This window comes from Fragaria vesca, linkage group LG3 (genome assembly GCF_000184155.1).
Source record: "Fragaria vesca subsp. vesca linkage group LG3, FraVesHawaii_1.0, whole genome shotgun sequence".
Classification (NCBI taxonomy): domain Eukaryota; kingdom Viridiplantae; phylum Streptophyta; class Magnoliopsida; order Rosales; family Rosaceae; genus Fragaria; species Fragaria vesca.
In genome coordinates, this window is record NC_020493.1 from 4,485,986 (window position 1) to 4,504,418 (window position 18,433).

The 18,433-nt window shown below is 37.1% G+C and overlaps 3 protein-coding genes across 3 annotated transcripts; 2 read left to right on the top strand and 1 right to left on the bottom strand.

The window, feature by feature from the left end:
• The first annotated feature begins 492 nt into the window (after positions 1-492).
• Positions 493-4,825, top strand: LOC101310294. Its single transcript, XM_004293615.1, has 8 exons — positions 493-624; positions 1,140-1,796; positions 2,412-2,600; positions 2,714-2,805; positions 3,231-3,290; positions 3,393-3,462; positions 3,885-4,088; positions 4,186-4,825. Exons 2-8 carry the CDS (start codon positions 1,140-1,142, stop codon positions 4,570-4,572), a joined length of 1,659 nt encoding a protein of 552 aa, XP_004293663.1. The 5' UTR covers positions 493-624; the 3' UTR covers positions 4,573-4,825.
• A 155-nt stretch (positions 4,826-4,980) lies between these two features.
• LOC101310582 (coatomer subunit zeta-1-like) lies at positions 4,981-7,813 on the bottom strand. Its single transcript, XM_004293616.1, has 6 exons — positions 7,764-7,813; positions 6,560-6,719; positions 6,273-6,420; positions 6,114-6,191; positions 5,460-5,544; positions 4,981-5,317 (listed from the first exon to the last, which is right to left on the bottom strand). The coding sequence occupies exons 1-6, from the start codon at positions 7,764-7,766 to the stop codon at positions 5,258-5,260; spliced, it is 534 nt and encodes a 177-aa protein (XP_004293664.1). The 5' UTR covers positions 7,767-7,813; the 3' UTR covers positions 4,981-5,257.
• A 127-nt stretch (positions 7,814-7,940) lies between these two features.
• On the top strand, positions 7,941-11,259 carry LOC101302052 (putative pterin-4-alpha-carbinolamine dehydratase-like). The gene is made up of 7 exons (XM_004295375.1): positions 7,941-8,033; positions 8,124-8,170; positions 8,642-8,739; positions 9,437-9,522; positions 9,595-9,718; positions 10,235-10,303; positions 10,706-11,259. The coding sequence occupies exons 1-7, from the start codon at positions 7,941-7,943 to the stop codon at positions 10,792-10,794; spliced, it is 606 nt and encodes a 201-aa protein (XP_004295423.1). The 3' UTR covers positions 10,795-11,259.
• Positions 11,260-18,433: the final 7,174 nt, after the last annotated feature.

An 18,433-nucleotide genomic window follows, 5' to 3' on the forward strand; every position in this document is an offset into this window, starting at 1 on the left:
GTACTTTAATTTGGGGTGTGTGGATTTTACAATCCTCACATAAGTTAGAGCGTATAAGATTTCTTTCAAATGATGTTTTTAGATTTAGTTTCTTAGATTTCGAATGGTGTTCTTAAATTTTAAGCTTCTCATAAAATGTAAATAAATGTCACACTACGGTGTTGATAAATTCATTAAGATGTACCTTCAAAAGTAATATAAGGAAACTGGTAAATCTGTATAAATTTTTTTTTTTTTTTGTATGGGAATGGGTATCTGTATTTGAACACTAAAAATCTTCAAATCAACAAATTTACATCGGTATAGGGCTCTCCAACCGGCGCCCCTCATCCCATAAAGAAGTAAAACTTAACCACACTTATAACCGACGAATTGTCGTCGCTGGAAGTCTCAATTTCATTAGAAAACAACAACAAAATCTCAGTCTCACAAACTAACTGTAAAAACTAGACAGTGTCTTTACCCAACAGGGAACCTGCGAGAGTGCTCCTCAAGCCCCCAGTTTGGAAGTTGCAGCTTCCAACGCGTTAAAGCATTAAACTTTAAGCATTGTTGTCAGTGGAGAAAGGCCTTCACTTTATATGGCAGTTTGTTTCAGAATCACTCTTCCTTCTTCTTTCTTCGGTAATCTTTCCACTTCTGTAATCTTTCATAGAAAAACTTTACTTGATTCATTCTAGAACGCATCACAAAAGCCCTTTTCTTTTCTTGATAATACCACCGTTCTTCTCATCAAGGGTCATCACTTCAATTTTCATCTCAGTTTTAAGGTAGACAATCAGACATAGCCTTTTCTTTTCTGGGTTCTTTCGCTTTTCTTGATTATGGGTAAAGTTTAGTTCTTTTAAGAATTGTTGGTATGTGAAATGGTAAGAAATTAAGGTGAAGTGCTTTGCTTCAAGTTTGCATTGTGGGTTCAAGTTTCTGATACCAAAGAATTGGCAAGATATGATTTTTATCATCTATGGTGTGCTAAATGCCTATATTACAGGGATGCTTTGAATCTGATGGTTTCATGCATTGCATTTTTGGGCTGTGATCACCAATTTCAGCATCTTGGTTTCTTTTTCTGAGGGAAATAGAAATTATTTTTCTTGTTAGAGCAGTAGCTGGTTTGTTAACTTTATGTGTATGTGTAGATGGAAGACAGCAACAAGAGTAAAACAGGTGACAGCATTTCTTGTGCCGGTAGCAATAAGCCGAAGAAACCAGATGTCCATAAGAACGGTTATAGTAAAGATGTCATGCCTGGGAGTGAACTTTGGACTGAGGGGCTTATCTGTGCTTTTGAGTTCATTCGGGGTCGAAAGAAATCAATTGGTTTGAAATCTGGCTCAACAATCCCAAGCAGACAACATACAGATGGTGGTGACCATGAGAAGCTGCGGGTTCCTTCTAAAGGAGTTCAAGAGTCTTCTTTCCCAATACATGACAGGAACAAGTCCATAAGTGGTGATTACAAATACAGCCCGACTCATGATGGTGAAAGAGTAACTGATCACTGGGTGCCAATTGGGTGGGTTAGAATTTCAGAAATCGTCCAAAATGTGCAAGCTGATGCCGGTTGGGATCCTCAACAGTTTGGGATTGATGATGAAGATTTCACTGTTGCAGACTTAGCAGCTCCATATTGGGAGCGTCCAGTAGGGCCTGTCTGGTGGTGCCATGTCTCTGCAAGTCATCCTGCGGTTGAAGATTGGCTCCGTAATGCCCAGTGGCTACATCCCGCTGTCAGTTTAGCTTTAAGAGATGAAAGTCGACTGATTAGTGATAAAATGAAACACCTATTATATGAGGTAAAGTGCATCTTACATAATATGGAATTGCTATTTACTTGGAAGAATCAGCTTTTAGGCCTCTTGTAATAAGAAAGTAGACCTGGGATTGAATCGCCTTAACTACAGATGGTGGCTTGTAGGATTGTGCACCCCTATTGCAATTTGTGATGTATGGCCATTGCATATAGAATATTCTATACTTAGAAACTACCAATAATTTTATGAACTGTTAGGATGATAAATAGCTTTCTAAGCCAATAAAATGTGGTGGCTTGGGTTAAAGCCTGAGAGGTCTTATATCCGCACTATTAGACTGCTAGGAAAGCCAATAAGCTCTTTACTGAAAATTTGCACAAAACATCTTTGTCTCTTCTTTTGTATCTTTTGTCCCTTTATTTCATGATTCATGACATTTAGGAAAGTAAGGACTTCTAGTTGGTATATCTTTGAGTTTTGTATACATTGCTTGATACTTGTGAATCCTACGAGTGGATCCACAGAGGTGAAGAGTAACAAAATTGAGCCCTCCCATAAATGAGCTATATTTGTCAATCTTGAGAATGAATTTGGCTTTCATTCTTGTGTGAGCTCTTGTTTCCTTGTTTATTGATCATGCTTTGTACTTCTATTCAGGTCCCAGTTAGAGTTTCTGGGGGGTTGTTATTTGAACTCTTGGGACAGTCAGTTGGTAATCCATTTGTTGATGAGGATGATATACCCGTTGTACTTCGTTCCTGGCAAGCACAAAACTTCCTTGTAACTGCTTTGCATGTGAAAGGGCGTGTATCAAATATAAATGTGTTGGGCATCACAGAAGTTCAGGTTGTGCTTATTAATAGCTTTGATTCTAAACTAAACTATGATTTTATTACTCGTGCAATTTATTAACTTATTGTGATGCCATGTTTATTCCATTTTGTCTTTGCTCTGATTAGGAACTTCTTTCCACTGGAGGCTATAATGTACCAAAAACAGTGCATGAAGTCATAGCACATCTAACTAGCCGCCTTACTCGATGGGATGATAGGTAATGTTGATATTTATTGATTGTATTTGTTTCAGCTTACAACACATACTTTTTAAAATGCTACATCAATTATTTGTCTAGTCTCATGAATGCTAGTTTTTGTGTTCCAATCATATGAAATGCTTTCTTCTCTTTTCCCCTTTTCATCTATGCATTCAAAAATGCTGCAATGAGTTTATATGGTATTTGTGTAAATGCTCCCCCATGCACACAAAGACACAATTACAGTTCAGTTCATGCAATATGTTAAAGCAGACGTTTTGATTGTTTATGCTATAGATTTGGACATTTTACATCGTCTTTCAGCAGGGTTGATTAGTTTGTTTTACATGAAAGTTGGTTCATTTATCTCAGAATAGATTTTAGAGTATTTTGAGTCCGTATATTCTAATTTCCTTATGTCTTTGATGTGTTGGTTGTTTCAGGCTGTTCCGCAAATCCATATTTGGTGCCGCAGATGAGATTGAATTGAAGTTTATGAACAGGTACTTCCTTAGATAGTCCTCATAAAGTGATATTATCTCATTAAGTAATAAGTTGATACCATTTTGTCTATGACTAATAAATGTTCTTTCCTCAATGAATAGGAGAAACCATGAAGATTTGAATCTATTCAGCATAATTCTCAACCAAGAAATCAGAAAGTTATCGAGACAGGTATGTTACATCTTTTTGCTAGTAAACCATTAAATATGAGAAATAGCCTGATTTTTCATTAGGAAATGAAGATTGAATTTGAGTATGATATCTGAGGTTATCTGTTACATGATTTCTAATTCTATAATAAGACCTACAGTGAATGTTTATGGTCTAAGAATATGTTTGGATGTCATTGATTTCAACCTACTTGTACTATAGTTTAACCCGTATACTATTTATTTTGGACAAACTAACTTTTAGCAACTATACATTATGTTATATCTGTTTATCAGTGACCTCTTTTCTCTTGACTGTTGAAGTGGAAAATCCAAGTCACAGTGATATTTATTTAAAGAACAGTCACTAGTCACTTTTTTTAGTGTCCTTTAGAGTTAAAATGTCAACAAAATTGATTAATTTCCTGAAAAATCCATTTCCAGGTCATCAGAGTAAAGTGGTCACTTCATGCAAGAGAGGAGATTTTGTTTGAGCTTCTTGAACATTTGAGAGGAAATATTACAAGAACCTTATTAGAGAAAATAAGAAAGAGCACAAGAGAAATGATTGAGGAGCAAGAAGCAGTTCGTGGCCGCTTATTTACAATTCAGGATGTGATGCAGAGCACTGTTCGTGCATGGTTGCAGGTCTGTACGCAAACAATAACGTGAAATTTAATGGAACTTTATTTATATCTAATTTTTATTAACTGCTGATTTTGTCCTCTTTTCAATATTAATCCAGGACAGAAGCCTAAGAGTGACACATAATCTTGCTGTTTTTGGTGGTTGTGGCCTTGTGCTTTCCATCATCACCGGGCTTTTTGGAATCAATGTTGATGGAATGCCTGGAGCAAACAATACACCATATGCATTTGGCCTATTTACAGGCATACTCTTTTTTATTGGAATCGTGCTAATTCTACTTGGGTTGCTTTACCTTGGGTTGAAAGAGCCTATTGCCGAAGAGCAAGTCGAAGTTAGAAAATTAGAGCTTCAAGAGTTGGTTCAGATGTTTCAACACGAGGCAGAAACTCATGCCCTGGTTCGTAAAAATGTGTCTCGGAATAATTTACCGCCAACATTGGGAGATGCATTCAGAGGTAACGCAAATTATATCCTCATCGAGTAGGTTACAGTGCCGAAAGCCTGGAAGTGCATTTTGCACCAAGCTCTTGTCTTGAGAATTTCTAGTTGAAAGGAAATGTTGCAGGCTTCATTTAGTGTAGTGGGGGCGTATTGAGAATGATTCCTAGTGATACGGTAACAAAATAGATGCATAATCGAAACTTGGTATGTTGTTAAATAGTCGTATTTGTAAGTTTGAATCTAATGGATTTGAGATGTCATTTTTCTGTTAGATTTAACTTCTAACACTGTCCAAATACTTTAAGAATAATGGATTTTAGGTTTAACATGCCTAATTGCCTCTACCAATATGGGGTTAAATAAAGATGTGCTTTCCAAAAAAAACTGCAATAAAATCGGGAGTGTGGAACCAACATAACTTGGCATTAAACATCTCGTAATGGTGCCCATGTAATTAGTAAATGGTAGAAACATTCTCAAGTACCCATGTGATGATCACATTCAACTCAAAAACATATCTCTGTATCTCAAATCCATAACTTGAATTCTGAAGCTTTTACTTGAATTGTTCTAATGTGTAAATCATTCGAGTTCTGTAAGAGGAGATGAAAGGAAGTGATAAATTCTTATAGTATGCAGTTTCGCGAATGCGCTACTATAAGCCATTACACCTAATGGATAAGAATATATTAGACTGATGTTCTTTCCATGCTTCTCCTGTCATCCACTCACTTGAGAAGAGATCTGGCAAAATGTTCGCGTGCAGTAGCAAGTGCTTGGCCTATTGTCTGCAAATAGAAGAAGATATAAATCAATATACAATATGGTTGGTTCAGTCTAGTTGTTAACTTGAATTGCTTTTCATGTCTGATTTAAATTGATGAAGATCATTGTTATGGGGTTAGGTAAGGCATACGAGAATTGACATACCTGCTCAGATAATGGAGCTCCAGAATCAATACTATGACTCGCAACCTTACTTGCTATAACATTTGAATCGGTCTCAAGAACAATGCTGTGCAAAAAGAAAAGAACATGTTAGTCCAGGTAGAAATAGTAACCCTCTCCTGTATAGAGGGTATTATTTGAAAAACAAATATGAATACAACGAAAGGTAAACCACAAAACGTAACCAAGCTTAGGCAAGAAAATACACTATTAAACAACTTTCCACCAAAGATACACTATCAAACAACTTTCCACCAAAAATACACCTCTAAGGATAAGGTAAGATCTCAAAAATATAGCACCGACGGCAATCAACAAATTCTTCAACTAGTGGCATTCCCTTGATATTCAAATCTCCCATTTCAGTATGAACTAAACAGCCACAGATGAACCCCCCTGCCTACCAAACAGAATAGCCATTGCCCAAAACTATACCCCAGCTAGTGGACTGGGAACAGCAATCCCAAATTGAGATGCAAAACATCCTAACATGCACTACGCATCATTACCTTTGTTGTTATATCATGCAAAATCTTCAGTCTACTACTAAAAATAATGAGCTGAACCTTGGAAATTTAATTACCTGAATTACACTACCAAACTTTATTCACATGAAGGTTTTAACTTATAACTCACCCGCCATCAACAATTTCATCAAGGCATAGTAGAATGAGGTCCAAATTCTCAAGTGCTTCCTTTTTGTCCACATTGCCTCTGCACAAAAGTAAGCCAAAATGAGTATCAAAATCTGATTACTTTATAGTATTGTCTACAAACAGAAGAGGTGAGAACAACCTGAGGAGAATTCCAACTGCATCAAAAAATCCCTGAAGAACTGTGGCTAAAATGAGCTCATTTTCATTATCACCCCCAGTAACAAAAAAGTGAAGGTCTTGAACAAACTTGTAAACTACTATGCTGTTCTCAAACATCGCTATCTCAGCTGCACTCGAAGAAATTGTTACGAATTAAAGAGTCAAAACAACAGAATACCTCATGCAAGGGAGTAGAAATTTGCAAGAGCTAAACGAAATTGACAACACTCATATTACATAAAGATAAATAATTAGAGCACAAATTACCTTCTGTCCGTGCATTTGTCTTTTGAGTTTTAGTGAAAACAGCTTTCTCAAAAGCTTCTTTTGCATTATTCGTTGGCCAGTCCTCTGAATAATACTTGACAGCTACACGTTTTCCTTCAGAATCTAGGAGGAGGATGTTCTTTACAGTAGGGCATGACTCCTACAAATAACATCCAATGAAGAGCTCAGATATTGCCAAAAGATAATAAGTTCAATGCAGCAGTTATTGTAGCATTATGAATACTAGGATATACACCCTAGCCCCGTCCAATTAAGGTCAGATATCTACTGATTCATGTTTATCATGGGCAAGCAATTGCGTATCACGCCTCCAATAGTGTAAAAGCTTACATTATCTTATTATTTAACACATTACTCTTCAAAGTTACAAGTCAACTATCTCTTCCATGTTATCTCAAATGCGATACAACACCAAGTCCAACAATGCTTCCAACAAGACCAGCCAAACAAGCAACAGAATGGCATAATTTCGTGTTACCAGACACGATTTCTAGCCTACGTTAGCATACAGGAAATAGAGATATTTTCATATCTAACACAGTGAACGCACAAATTTTCTTTTGGGAAACCACATCTGCCTTATATTGCAACCAAGAAACCCTACCTAACAAATATATCCCCATTACTGGCGCACCGTAATCATATCCTAATCAGCTTGCGCAAGCTTACTAGTTCCGTATCAGCTCAATTATCAGAAATTCAATCATAATCCACTCATAACACTACCTACATTGTGCTCCACATTCCTATAACATCATCAATCAAACCCAAAACAAGCAAACACCAAAACCTTACTACCTCAATTGGCCATGGCAGCTCAAATTCCACCTAAACATGTCAAATTGATCCCCTTTTTACCCTAAATCACACTCCATCACTGTCTCTCTTACATTTCTCAGCATCAATTACAATTCACAGCAACAAAACAATCAAAGCTTGTGACTTTATTAACAAATTTCTTAGTTTCCGATCAACAATGCATGCCTACACAAATCTATCTCCAAAAACTCGTATTCCAATTACGTCGTAGTTTCAGGATCTGCAAGATCCAGCTCAACCGACACTCGGATCAAGAAGCTCACGGCAAACGTGGCACCAAACCCTAACCCTAGAAATTACTACTTATCAAATCAACCATATATATAAGCAAAGAAAAAAAAATTAGAGAAAAAAAAAAACTAACCATTTTGATCGGAGAAGCAGTTTTGATTTTCTCAGAGAGACGAAGACGACGAACCCGAAAGTTTATGTTTACATGACACGTTTATTAATACCAAACCCACCACTCAAATTTTGGTTATTACTAAAGAGACCCCGAAAGTTTATCTATTTGTATTTGGGACCACAAAGTTTGTGTTAAATGGTTCTTGTTTTGCCAATTTGCCCCACCGATCTTGAGCTTAAAGAAAATCCCATATTCATGAGTCGAATGTTACAGCTTCCAATCCCAAAGGTGCCATCTTTTTCTGTAATTCAATGTGATTGTTAATGGGTTTAGATTTGGTTTTGGTATTTGAGTTTGTTTTTGTGTTTGGTTTTTCAGGTAGCAGTAGTGTCAGTGTTTCAGAACCTGTTTGGAGCTCATGGACGGTACTTTCCTGCATGCCCTTTTATTTGGTTTTGATGTTTTGCTATTGGGTTTAGCTAATGTTTGATCAGACCGGATAAAAATCTGATCTTTTGATTGTTTCTGCATACCCTTTGTTTTACTGATCTTCATTCTGATCAATGTGAATAGAAAGAGTAGAGTGGAAAGGAGTATTGGGTTTATTTGATAGGTGTGCTACTTGTAATGTGGTTGATGCCGGATTTGTGTTATGATGATTACACTCTGTCTGTGAATTGGGCTACCTAGTATCTGTATCGGCTGTAGTTGTATTATTGGGTGCAAAGTTTTCAAAACATCCTTCAATTTTATAGTGAAAGATTCTGTTTTTGTTTGGTTTATTGACTGCTGACTGCAGTATGCATCCACTTTTCTTCTTTTAGAATGCGTGGTTTTTGTAATTTAGTACTCCGCTTCTTGAGTTTGTGAGAATGAATTCTGTACTTAAAATACAGTTCCAGTAGCCGAGTATATGAGATACTTCAGAACAATGTCGGGGTGTCATCCAGTAGAAACTCAGTTTCTGGATTTAGAACTTTTTGCACTGGCCAAGGTGCGTCTAGACCTTTCATTCAACTCGGAACTTCAATTTATATACCAAAACTTTCCGATTACTTTGATATAATCCACTGAAAGCCATGTTGATGTCATTGTTTCACACACAATTGTTCGCGAATTTCAGATTCTATAGCATGGAAAGACTAATCTTTCTACTATGCAATCACTAGTTCCTAAGATGGAAAAGTTAAATAAAGTCCCTGTTTTGAGAAATTTGGTGATCTATCAGTTTGTCAACTTTGAGATATGCTTAATCACGACCTTTATCATCAAACTTAAAAATATCAGTCCCGGTACTACTTTGGCAGTTAGGAGTATAGGTCACCTACTGGTAGGTAATGTCACTGCAAACCTTTTAGGAATCTGTACTTTTCTCTCTGATGCTAGTTAGTTAAAAAAATAGATGCCATGAATGTGTCTTAGTATGTACATTTGCAATTCAGATATGTTTTTGAGTTGTTTTTGTTTTGTTTTTACTTGTGGGTTGAATCTCTGTTCTTTCTTTCTCTGCTCCTTAAAAACTTTTCTGGCTTCCAATAATATAGAGGCTCTTTTTCATTATAGGGAAGGAACCTACTGATTGGTCTTTCTGACTCTATGCTTAATATCAAATTTTGTTAATACTAGCATTATGATTCTTCATTGTATATCAAATTTTATTTCCGTATCCAACGATTTTCTGGCTTCATTAGATTTGTCAACAAAGAAGTGCGTGCCCTGCACCTCAAAGGATATGCGACCTATGACTGAAGAATCAGCAAGTAATCTACTCCCGAAGGTTTGTGGTTCGCTGTATTATTAATCACTTAAAGTATATGTGTTTCTTCTCTAAGGTATGTATTTGGCTTAGGTGGATGGATGGAATTTGATAAGTGAAAGTGGTTTGTTGAAACTGAAAAAGTCATGGAGAGTTAAATCCTTTACTAAAGGATTGGAAATGTTTAAGCTCGTAGCTGATGTTGCCGAAGCGGAAGGTATCTTAAGCCTCTTTTCTGATTTCTAGATCCCTGCATATATATATATATATACAAAGCTGTTCAGGTGCGGACGTCCACACCAAAGTTTTTGGTGCGGATTTCTATTTTTTGCACCACTTCCCGATCGAATTTCCTCGAATTTCCTCAAATTTCCTTCTAGACATATCTAGATCATCTCTGCAAAATTTCAGCCAATTTGGTGATCGTTAAGGCCCTCAAACTTGCGTTTTTCTGTTATATACCTGAACCGGACAGAATACAGGCCGTCGATTTGTTTTTCGATTTTGAGAGCCTTAACGATCACCAAATTGGCTGAAATTTTGCAGAGATGATCTACACAAGATGATCTAGATATGTCTAGAAGGAAGTTTGAGGAAATTCGATCGGGAAGTGGTGCAAAAATGGAAATCCGCACCTGATCAGCTGTGTATATATATATATATAATGAATTTAAGCTGAAATAGTTTAGAACATAACTAATCTGGATTAGCATCATGAATGTGTTTGTTGCAGGTCATCATCCAGACCTTCATCTTGTTGGATGGAATAATGTGACCATTGAGATATGGACACATGCAATTGGTAAGGAGATCCTATGAATGAAGTAACGTGATGTAGTTGCACTTGTCTTTTGATGATATTGTATTGTTGTGCATTAGATTCTCTCTGAGAGTGTAGGTTTTCATGTCTTCTATATTATTAATTTCAATGTCCGTGTACCTTTCATGTCCCGGACCAATAATTTGTCTGAGATACAGCTTATAATCCTTATATAGAGTGATTATTCCTGAAGTTTTGACTGGTAAATAGTCCGATTAATTCCTGAATAAATCTGACCTGCTGATCGAATACTTAATTTGCTGTAAATTTGCACCAATTTCAAAAATTTGCCAGCTGGAGATTCAACTTACCAGATTTTCTTCCATACTGATTTTGTATATTACGTTTACTGAATGATAATAATTCTTGATATGCATTGTGCAGGTGGATTGACAGAGAATGACTTCATACTTGCTGCTAAAATCAATGAACTTGATATGCAAAACCTGATGAGGCGGAAAACTACTGATTGAGCTGTGGGGAAAGCATACCTATGGAAACGGTTGATATCGTCACTTGTTCCTGAAAAGAAAAATACGTATATCTTTTGGTGTAAAATCAAGCATCTGAGGATGTACTGGTACAACAAGAAATTCTTGCAAGTGTATGAAGATATATGAGATTGCTGTTTCTTTTATGCTTAAAGATTGGCTAGAGTGATAACTAACGAAAACTTCATGAATGACACTTAAAAAGGGCTGCAGCAAAATCCTATATGGACAGAGAACAAATTTAGCTAAGAAATGAAAATGCCAGCTTCAAAAGAAAAGGACATGCAAAGAATCACCAGGAATACAAATGCATTATACTCTACGAGCTAGTTCCATCCATGGTGCCACTCGACCCCTGTTTAAAAGCAACTGCCTTGTCCACATCTGAGCCTTAAGACTATACTGAGTATACTCTTCACCATCTTCACCTCCACTCTGCCACAGAAACTCAACACCATAGTCCTTAGCAAGGTTTGCAATCTCTTCCACACCACCAATATCACTGTCGACTTCAAGTTCTCCACACTTGCCAAGATCCAAAACCTCAAGCTGTTTGCAGCCTTTCACTAGCGTGACGAGACTGTTCCCTTCAAAATGACACTCCTCGAACCACAAGTACTTCAGATTCGGCAATGATTCCACAATATTGCAGATGTTTACCTTGTAAGCATGAGCAATTCTGAGACCTACAAAATGCTTGCAGTGAATACCAATCTGCTTCAGGATATCGTCCATAATAGTTTCACGAGAAAAAACACCAACCCCCCTTGGAAACAACTCGTACATCCTTTTCTTATCCAAGTCAGCACGGAATGTGCGAATCTTCTTGAGGTTGCCACCCAAATGCAATTGCTCCAACAGCTTCCACTTCCCAATCAGTTTCGCAATAACCCTAGAATGGTTAAAAAGTACTACATCATCTGGCAAGCTCAAAACCCTAATCCCGGGACACGAACCCGAAACATACCTCAATGTTTCTTCATTTATAAAGCCAGGAAATTTGATCTCAACAACCTTCCCATGACTCCGAGCCACTACCATCCTCACAAAAGCAGTGATGGAGAAACTAGTGTTCTTTTTAACTTGGCATAAACCAACAAACTTGTAGTAAAATGGCTCCAGACCAAGACTATTGGGTTCGAGCAGTGGTAAAAACTCAGGGAATGAGAGGGTTTGCCAGCACAAAGGATCTAGGGTTGCTTCATGCCATGATTTGCAGACAAAAGGGACACTCACAAGAAGTGATTCCATTCCGACTCTTCCAAACACATTGATTAAGCAGTCCATCTCTAACTCCGCCCACTTTCTTCTTCCTGCAGTTTCTTTCATTATCTTACTTAGTGATCGGAACTTCCGTTTTCTTCCCACGACGGGCGGTCCTCTCCGTCGAGCTGCTCTTTCTCCGATGTTGGCCATACTAAACCCTAAACGCTCAAAGATATATAGAAGTATAGCACCAAAAGAAAAAGAAAAAAATATATATAGAAGTAGGGATCGATATATATATACTGTAATATCGATGAGTGAAGACAATAGAAACTCACATCAATTAGGGTACTCACATCCTATTATATGATTCTGTTAGGATCAGAATCTATTTATAAAAGGAAAACTAGGAAATCAAAGGAAAAAAACTAAACAACATTCATATCACTCGTTTATATCTAATAAGAGAAGTTTACAGCCTTTATATATCCTACAAATCTAAAATAACTACTCTAATAACTACCATACTTGGACCGAATGGGCCTTGAGTTTACTACAACAAGTCTGGGCTAGGGGTCATCATTTGGCCCGCGGTCCTAAAAGCATGTGGGCGGCCCGTCAGCCGGAATGGCCAAAACCCGGTCCGACCCATAGAAAAGTTCATCTCGGCCCGGCCCATAGGGCATGAGACCGGGTTAGAATGGAGGGTTCAAAGCCTCGGCCCGGCCCGTTACATGCCCATCAACGCCCGCCAAGCCTGACTCTAAAAAGCCCTCCCCAAAGCCCTATCAATTGTTTTATAAATATTTTTATGGAGTTATTAGTTAAATATGTGAACTAATTAATGCATTAAGTCATATTTTATTTTGATTTTTTATTACATTTAGTTCAACCATTAACAAATCTTAAACTTCCATTAGCAAACACGTGCTCTTGTGGTCTGGAGCCGCTTGATTCAGATGAATAAAGTTTATTTAAGACCTTCATGTATATCTCTGATCCCATAGAGATGTTATTATGACCACATTCATAGGCTGCATGTTCAGTTATTCGGAAACTACCAAACTGACAAAGTAGTGGAGTTCAATGATATCCATTACAAGAGCATATCTCATCGTAGTTGATCCCAGTGCGTGTCAGTGAGAGACCTTATACCATAAGGTGAGTTTAAACTCTTGTTCTCACTACACTATCTAACAAAGACATATTTGATAGAGTTTAGTTTGCAGTGTCAGAGATTTCACGCATATCTCTCTCAGCCTACTGGGTTCTTCATCATACCTTGTAGATTTACCGACACAAATCCAATGGGCTAATCAATAGCAAGTAAATCATTAGAGCAAAGCAAATCGGTAAATTAGATTTTTATCATGTAAATAAGATGTTTCTGTTAATATATTCCCTCAGATTCATTATATCATGTAAATGTATACTCTACGAAGTAGATACAAAGTAGAGATATCTCAGATTTATCATATCATGTAAATGTGTTCTCCATTAAGCAGACTAAGACACTAATAAAGATTATGTTATAGACTGATAATCAAATCGCAAAATCATATCAAGTAAATGTGTTCTCTCTATTAAGCACACCTTAAGAGAGAGGATCCATGAGCAATGCTCCTCCAAGTGCTTAAGAGTTTAGAAGGATGAGAGTAATCTGCATCACCAATGTTACTGCCAATAAAATATTTATCATATGTCTAATCTTTCCTTATGTGGCGACAATGACTTATTTGTTCAAACCCTATATGGGCAAAACCACTGAACAGGGGCAACAACCGTATTAGCACAAACCCACAAAGCAACATTTCTTTACCTATAAGATAAACCAACGAGGCAGCAATGGTTTTTTTTTTTGCAATCTTTATAGGATAAACCGACGAGCCAACAATGGCTTGTAAATTTACAATATTTACAATATAACACGACAAAGGTAACAATGAAATTTTTTGCAATCTTTACGTGATATATTGACAAGGCAGCAATAGATAGTAAGCAATCTTTATAAGATAAACCGATAAAGCAACAATGGCTTGTAAATTTGTAATCTTTACAAGATAAACAGACAAGGCAGCAAAATAAACCATTTGTGTTGACCGAGGAGGCAACAATTTCAGTTGTCTCCCCCAACAATGCTTTAATCTCATAGGCAACAGTCAGGGACCGATTCTCACAAGTCTTTTCAAATCTTTCATATACCCTCATTTCGATGAGATCAAATGGCAGCCTTGTCACAATTAATTGTTACCTTGTAACAATAATTAAGGGACTGATGAAAGAAGACACCCCCTAGAATTTGAGGCATGACAGCACGAAACCCAGTCAAAAATGGTTCCTCAACCTCAAGAAAAGAAGGAGCACCAATATTTTGAATTGAGATTTCACGCATGTCTCTCTAGATTACTAGTTCTTCTTCATACCTTGTAGATTTACCGACACAAATCCAAAGGGCCAATCAATAGCAAGTAAATCATTAAGGCAAGCAAATCGGTAAATCAAATTTTTGTCATGTAAATCAGATGTTTATGTTACTGTATTCCCTCAGATTCATTATATCATGTAAATGCATTATCTACGAAGTAGATACAAAATAGACACATCTCAGATTCATCATATCATGTAAATGTGTTCCCATTAAGCACACCTTAGGAGAGAGGATCCATAAGCAATGCTCCTCCAAGTGCTTGAGAGTCTGCATCACTGGTGTTACTGCCAGTACTGTTAGTAAAGTATTTATCATATGTCTAAAGGGGCAAAAACCGTATCAGCACAAACCCACAAAGCAACATTTCTCAACCTATAAGATAAACCAAAGAGGCAGCAATGGCTTTTTTGCAATCTTTATAGGATAAACCGACGAGGCAACAATGGCATGTAAATTTGAAATCTTTACAAGATAAACCGACAGAGGCAACAATAATTAAGGGACTGATGAAAGAAGAAACCACTCAGAATTCGGGGCAGGACAACATGAAACCCTAGTTAAATATGGTTCCTCAACCTCAAGAAAAGAGGGAGCACCAATATTTTGATATGAGATTTCACGCATGTATCGCTCAGATTCTTACTGGTTTCTTCTTCATCATATTTAAAGGACTAATCGAGATCACATCACAGGGACCAATTGCCACTAATCTTTTCAAATCTTTCATGCACGCTCATTACGATGGGATCAAATGGCAGCCTTATCACAAGTAACTGTTACCATGTAACAATAATTAAGGGACTAACAAAAGAATAAACCCCTCAGAATTCGGGGTAGGACATCATAAAACCCTAGTAAAAAAAGGTTCATCAACCTCAAGAAAAGAAGGAGCACCAATATTTTGACATGAGATTTCATAGATGTCTCACTCAGATTCTTACTGGTTTCTTCTTCATCATACTTAAAGGACTAATCAAGATCACATCACAGAGACCAATTGCCACTAATCTTTTCAAATCTTTCATATACGCTCATTTCGATGAGATCAAATGGCAGCTTTATCACAAGTGATTGTTACCATGTAACAATAATTAAGGGACTGATGAAAGAATAAACACCTCAGAATTCAGGGTAGGATAGCATGAAACCCTAGTCAAAAATGGTTCATCAACCTCAAGAAAGGAGGGAGCACCAATATTTTGACATGAGATTTCATGCATGTCTCGCTCAAATTCTTACTGGTTTCTTCTTCATCATACCCAAAGGACTAATCAAGATCACATCACAGGGACCAATTGCCCCTAATCTTTTCAAATCTTTCATGTACGCTCAATTTGATAGGATCAAATGGCAGCCTTATCACAAGTAATTGTTACTATGTCACAATAATTAAGGGACTGATGAAAGAAGAAACCCCTCAGAATTCGGGGCAGGACATCATGAAACCCTAGTAAAAAATGGTTCATCAACCTCAAGAAAAGAGGAAGCTCCAATATTTTAACATGAGATTTCACGCATGTCTTGCCCACATTCTTACTAGTTTCTTCTTCATCATACCCAAGGGACTAATCGAGATCACATCACATGGACCAATTACCGCTAATCTTTTCAAATCTCTCATGTACGCTCATTTCAATGGAATCAAATGGCAGTTTATCACAAGTAATTGTTACCATGTAACAATAATTACGGGACTGACGAAAGAATAAACCCCTCAGAATTCGGGGTAGGACATGATAAAACCCTAGTAAAAAATGGTTCATCAACCTCAAGAAAAGAGGGAGCACCAATATTTTGACATGAGATTTCATAGATGTCTCGCTCAGATTCTTACTAGTTTCTTCTTCATCACACTTAGAGGATTAATCATGATCACATCACAGGGAAGAATTGCCACTCATCTTTTCAAATCTTTCGTGTACCCTCAATTTGATAGGATCAAATGGCAGCCGTATCATAAGTAATTGTTACCATGTCACAATAACTAAGGGACTATGAAAGAAGAAACCCCTCGGAATTCAGGGCAGGACAATTTGAAAGCCTAGTCAAAAATGGTTCCTCAACCTCAAGAAAAGTGGGAGCACCAATATTAATTTTGACATGAGATTTCAAGCATGTCTCGCTCAAATTCTTACTAGTTTTTTCTTCATCATACCCAAGGGACTAACCCGAGATCACATCACATGGACCCATTGCCACTAATCTTTTGTGTACCCTTAATTTGACATGAGATTTCATAGATGTCTCGCTCAGATTCTTACTAGTTTCTTCTTCATCACACTTAGAGGACTAATCATGATCACATCACAGGGACCAATTGCCACTCATCTTTTCAAATCTTTCGTGTACCCTCAATTTGATAGGATCAAATGGCAACCTTATCATAAGTAATTGTTACCATGTAACAATAATTAAGGGACTGACGAAAGAATAAACCCCTCAGAATTCGATACACGACATCATAGAACCCTAGTCAAAAATGGTTTATCAACCTCAAGAAAAGAGGAAGCACCAATATTTTGACATGAGATTTCACGCTTGTCTCGCTCAGATTCTTACTGGTTTCTTTTTCGTCATACCCAAGGGACTAATCGAGATCACATCACAGGGACCAATTGCCACTAATCTTTTCAAATCTTTCATGTACCCTCAAGTTGATGGTATCAAATGGCAGCCTTATCACAAGTGATTGTTACCATGTAATAATAATTAAGGGACTGATAAAAGAAGAAACCCCTTAGAATTCAGGGCAGGACAGTCATGAAACCCTAGTCAAAAATGGTTCCTCAACCTCAAGAAAAGAGGGAGCACCAATATATTTTGACATGAGATTTCAAGCATGTCTCGCTCAGATTCTTACTGGTTTCTTCTTCATCATACCCAAGGGACTAATCGAGATCACATCACAGCGACCAATTGCCACTAATCTTTTCAAATCTTTCATGTACGCTCATTTCGATGAGATCAAATGGCAGCTTTATCACAAATAATTGTTACCATGTAACAATAATTAAGGGACTAAAGAAAGACGAAACCCCTCAAAATTCGGGGTAGGACATCATGTAACCCTAGTAAAAAATGGTTTATCAACCTCAAGAAAAGAGGGAGCACCAATATTTTGACATGAGATTTCATAGATGTCTCGCTCAGATTCTTAATGGTTTCTTCATCATCATACTTAAAGGACTAATCAAGATCACATCACAGGACCAATTGCCACTAATCTTTTCAAATCTTTCATGTACCCTCATTTCGATGGGATCAAATGGCAGCTTTATCAAAAGTAATTGTTACTATGTAACAATAATTAAGGAACTGATGAAAGAATAAACCCCTCAGAATTCAGGGCAGGACAACATGAAACCTTAGTCAAAAATGGTTCCTCAACCTCAAGAAAAGAGGAAGCACCAATATTTTGACATGAGATTTCACGCATGTCTCGCTCAGATTCTTACTGGTTTCTTCTTCATCATACCCAAGGGACTAATCGAGATCACATCACATGGACCAATTGCCACTAATCTTTTCAAATCTTTCATATACACTCATTTCGATAGGATCAAATGGCAGCCTTATCACAAGTAATTGTTACCATGTGACAATAATTAAGGAACTGATGAAAGAAGAAACCCCTCAGAATTCGGTGTAGGACATCATGAAACCCTAGTCAAAAATGGTTCATCAACCTCAAAAAAAGAGGAAGCAACAATATTTTGACATGAGATTTAACGCATGTTTCGCTCAGATTCTTACTGATTTCTTCTTTATCATACCCAAGGATTAAAATCTCTGCGATATATCCTCCGATATCTCCCTTTTTCGAAGGACCGATATATCTTTAGGGGTCAATATCTTATCTTCCACCGTATCTACGATATTTCCCCGATATTTAGGAAATATCTCCGACATTTATGATATTTTCGATATATCACTGACATATTAAAAAAATATTTGTAAAAAATTGAAATGTTATCCGGAAGAGAAGTA

Bases quoted from the DNA above. Each gene is read 5' to 3' on its own strand.
- LOC101310294 (XM_004293615.1), top strand. From the start codon at position 1,140: ATGGAAGACAGCAACAAGAGTAAAACAGGTGACAGCATTTCTTGTGCC. The intron at 1,797-2,411 runs GTAAAGTGCATC...ACTTCTATTCAG, and splicing joins TGAAACACCTATTATATGAG to GTCCCAGTTAGAGTTTCTGG. The intron at 2,806-3,230 runs GTAATGTTGATA...TGGTTGTTTCAG, and splicing joins CTTACTCGATGGGATGATAG to GCTGTTCCGCAAATCCATAT.
- LOC101310582 (XM_004293616.1), bottom strand. The intron at 6,421-6,559 runs GTAATTTGTGCT...CTTCGAGTGCAG, and splicing joins GACAAATGCACGGACAGAAG to CTGAGATAGCGATGTTTGAG. The intron at 5,318-5,459 runs GTATGTCAATTC...TTCTATTTGCAG, and splicing joins GAGCTCCATTATCTGAGCAG to ACAATAGGCCAAGCACTTGC.
- LOC101302052 (XM_004295375.1), top strand. From the start codon at position 7,941: ATGGTTCTTGTTTTGCCAATTTGCCCCACCGATCTTGAGCTTAAAGAA. The intron at 8,034-8,123 runs GTGCCATCTTTT...TTGGTTTTTCAG, and splicing joins TACAGCTTCCAATCCCAAAG to GTAGCAGTAGTGTCAGTGTT. The intron at 10,304-10,705 runs GTAAGGAGATCC...TGCATTGTGCAG, and splicing joins GATATGGACACATGCAATTG to GTGGATTGACAGAGAATGAC.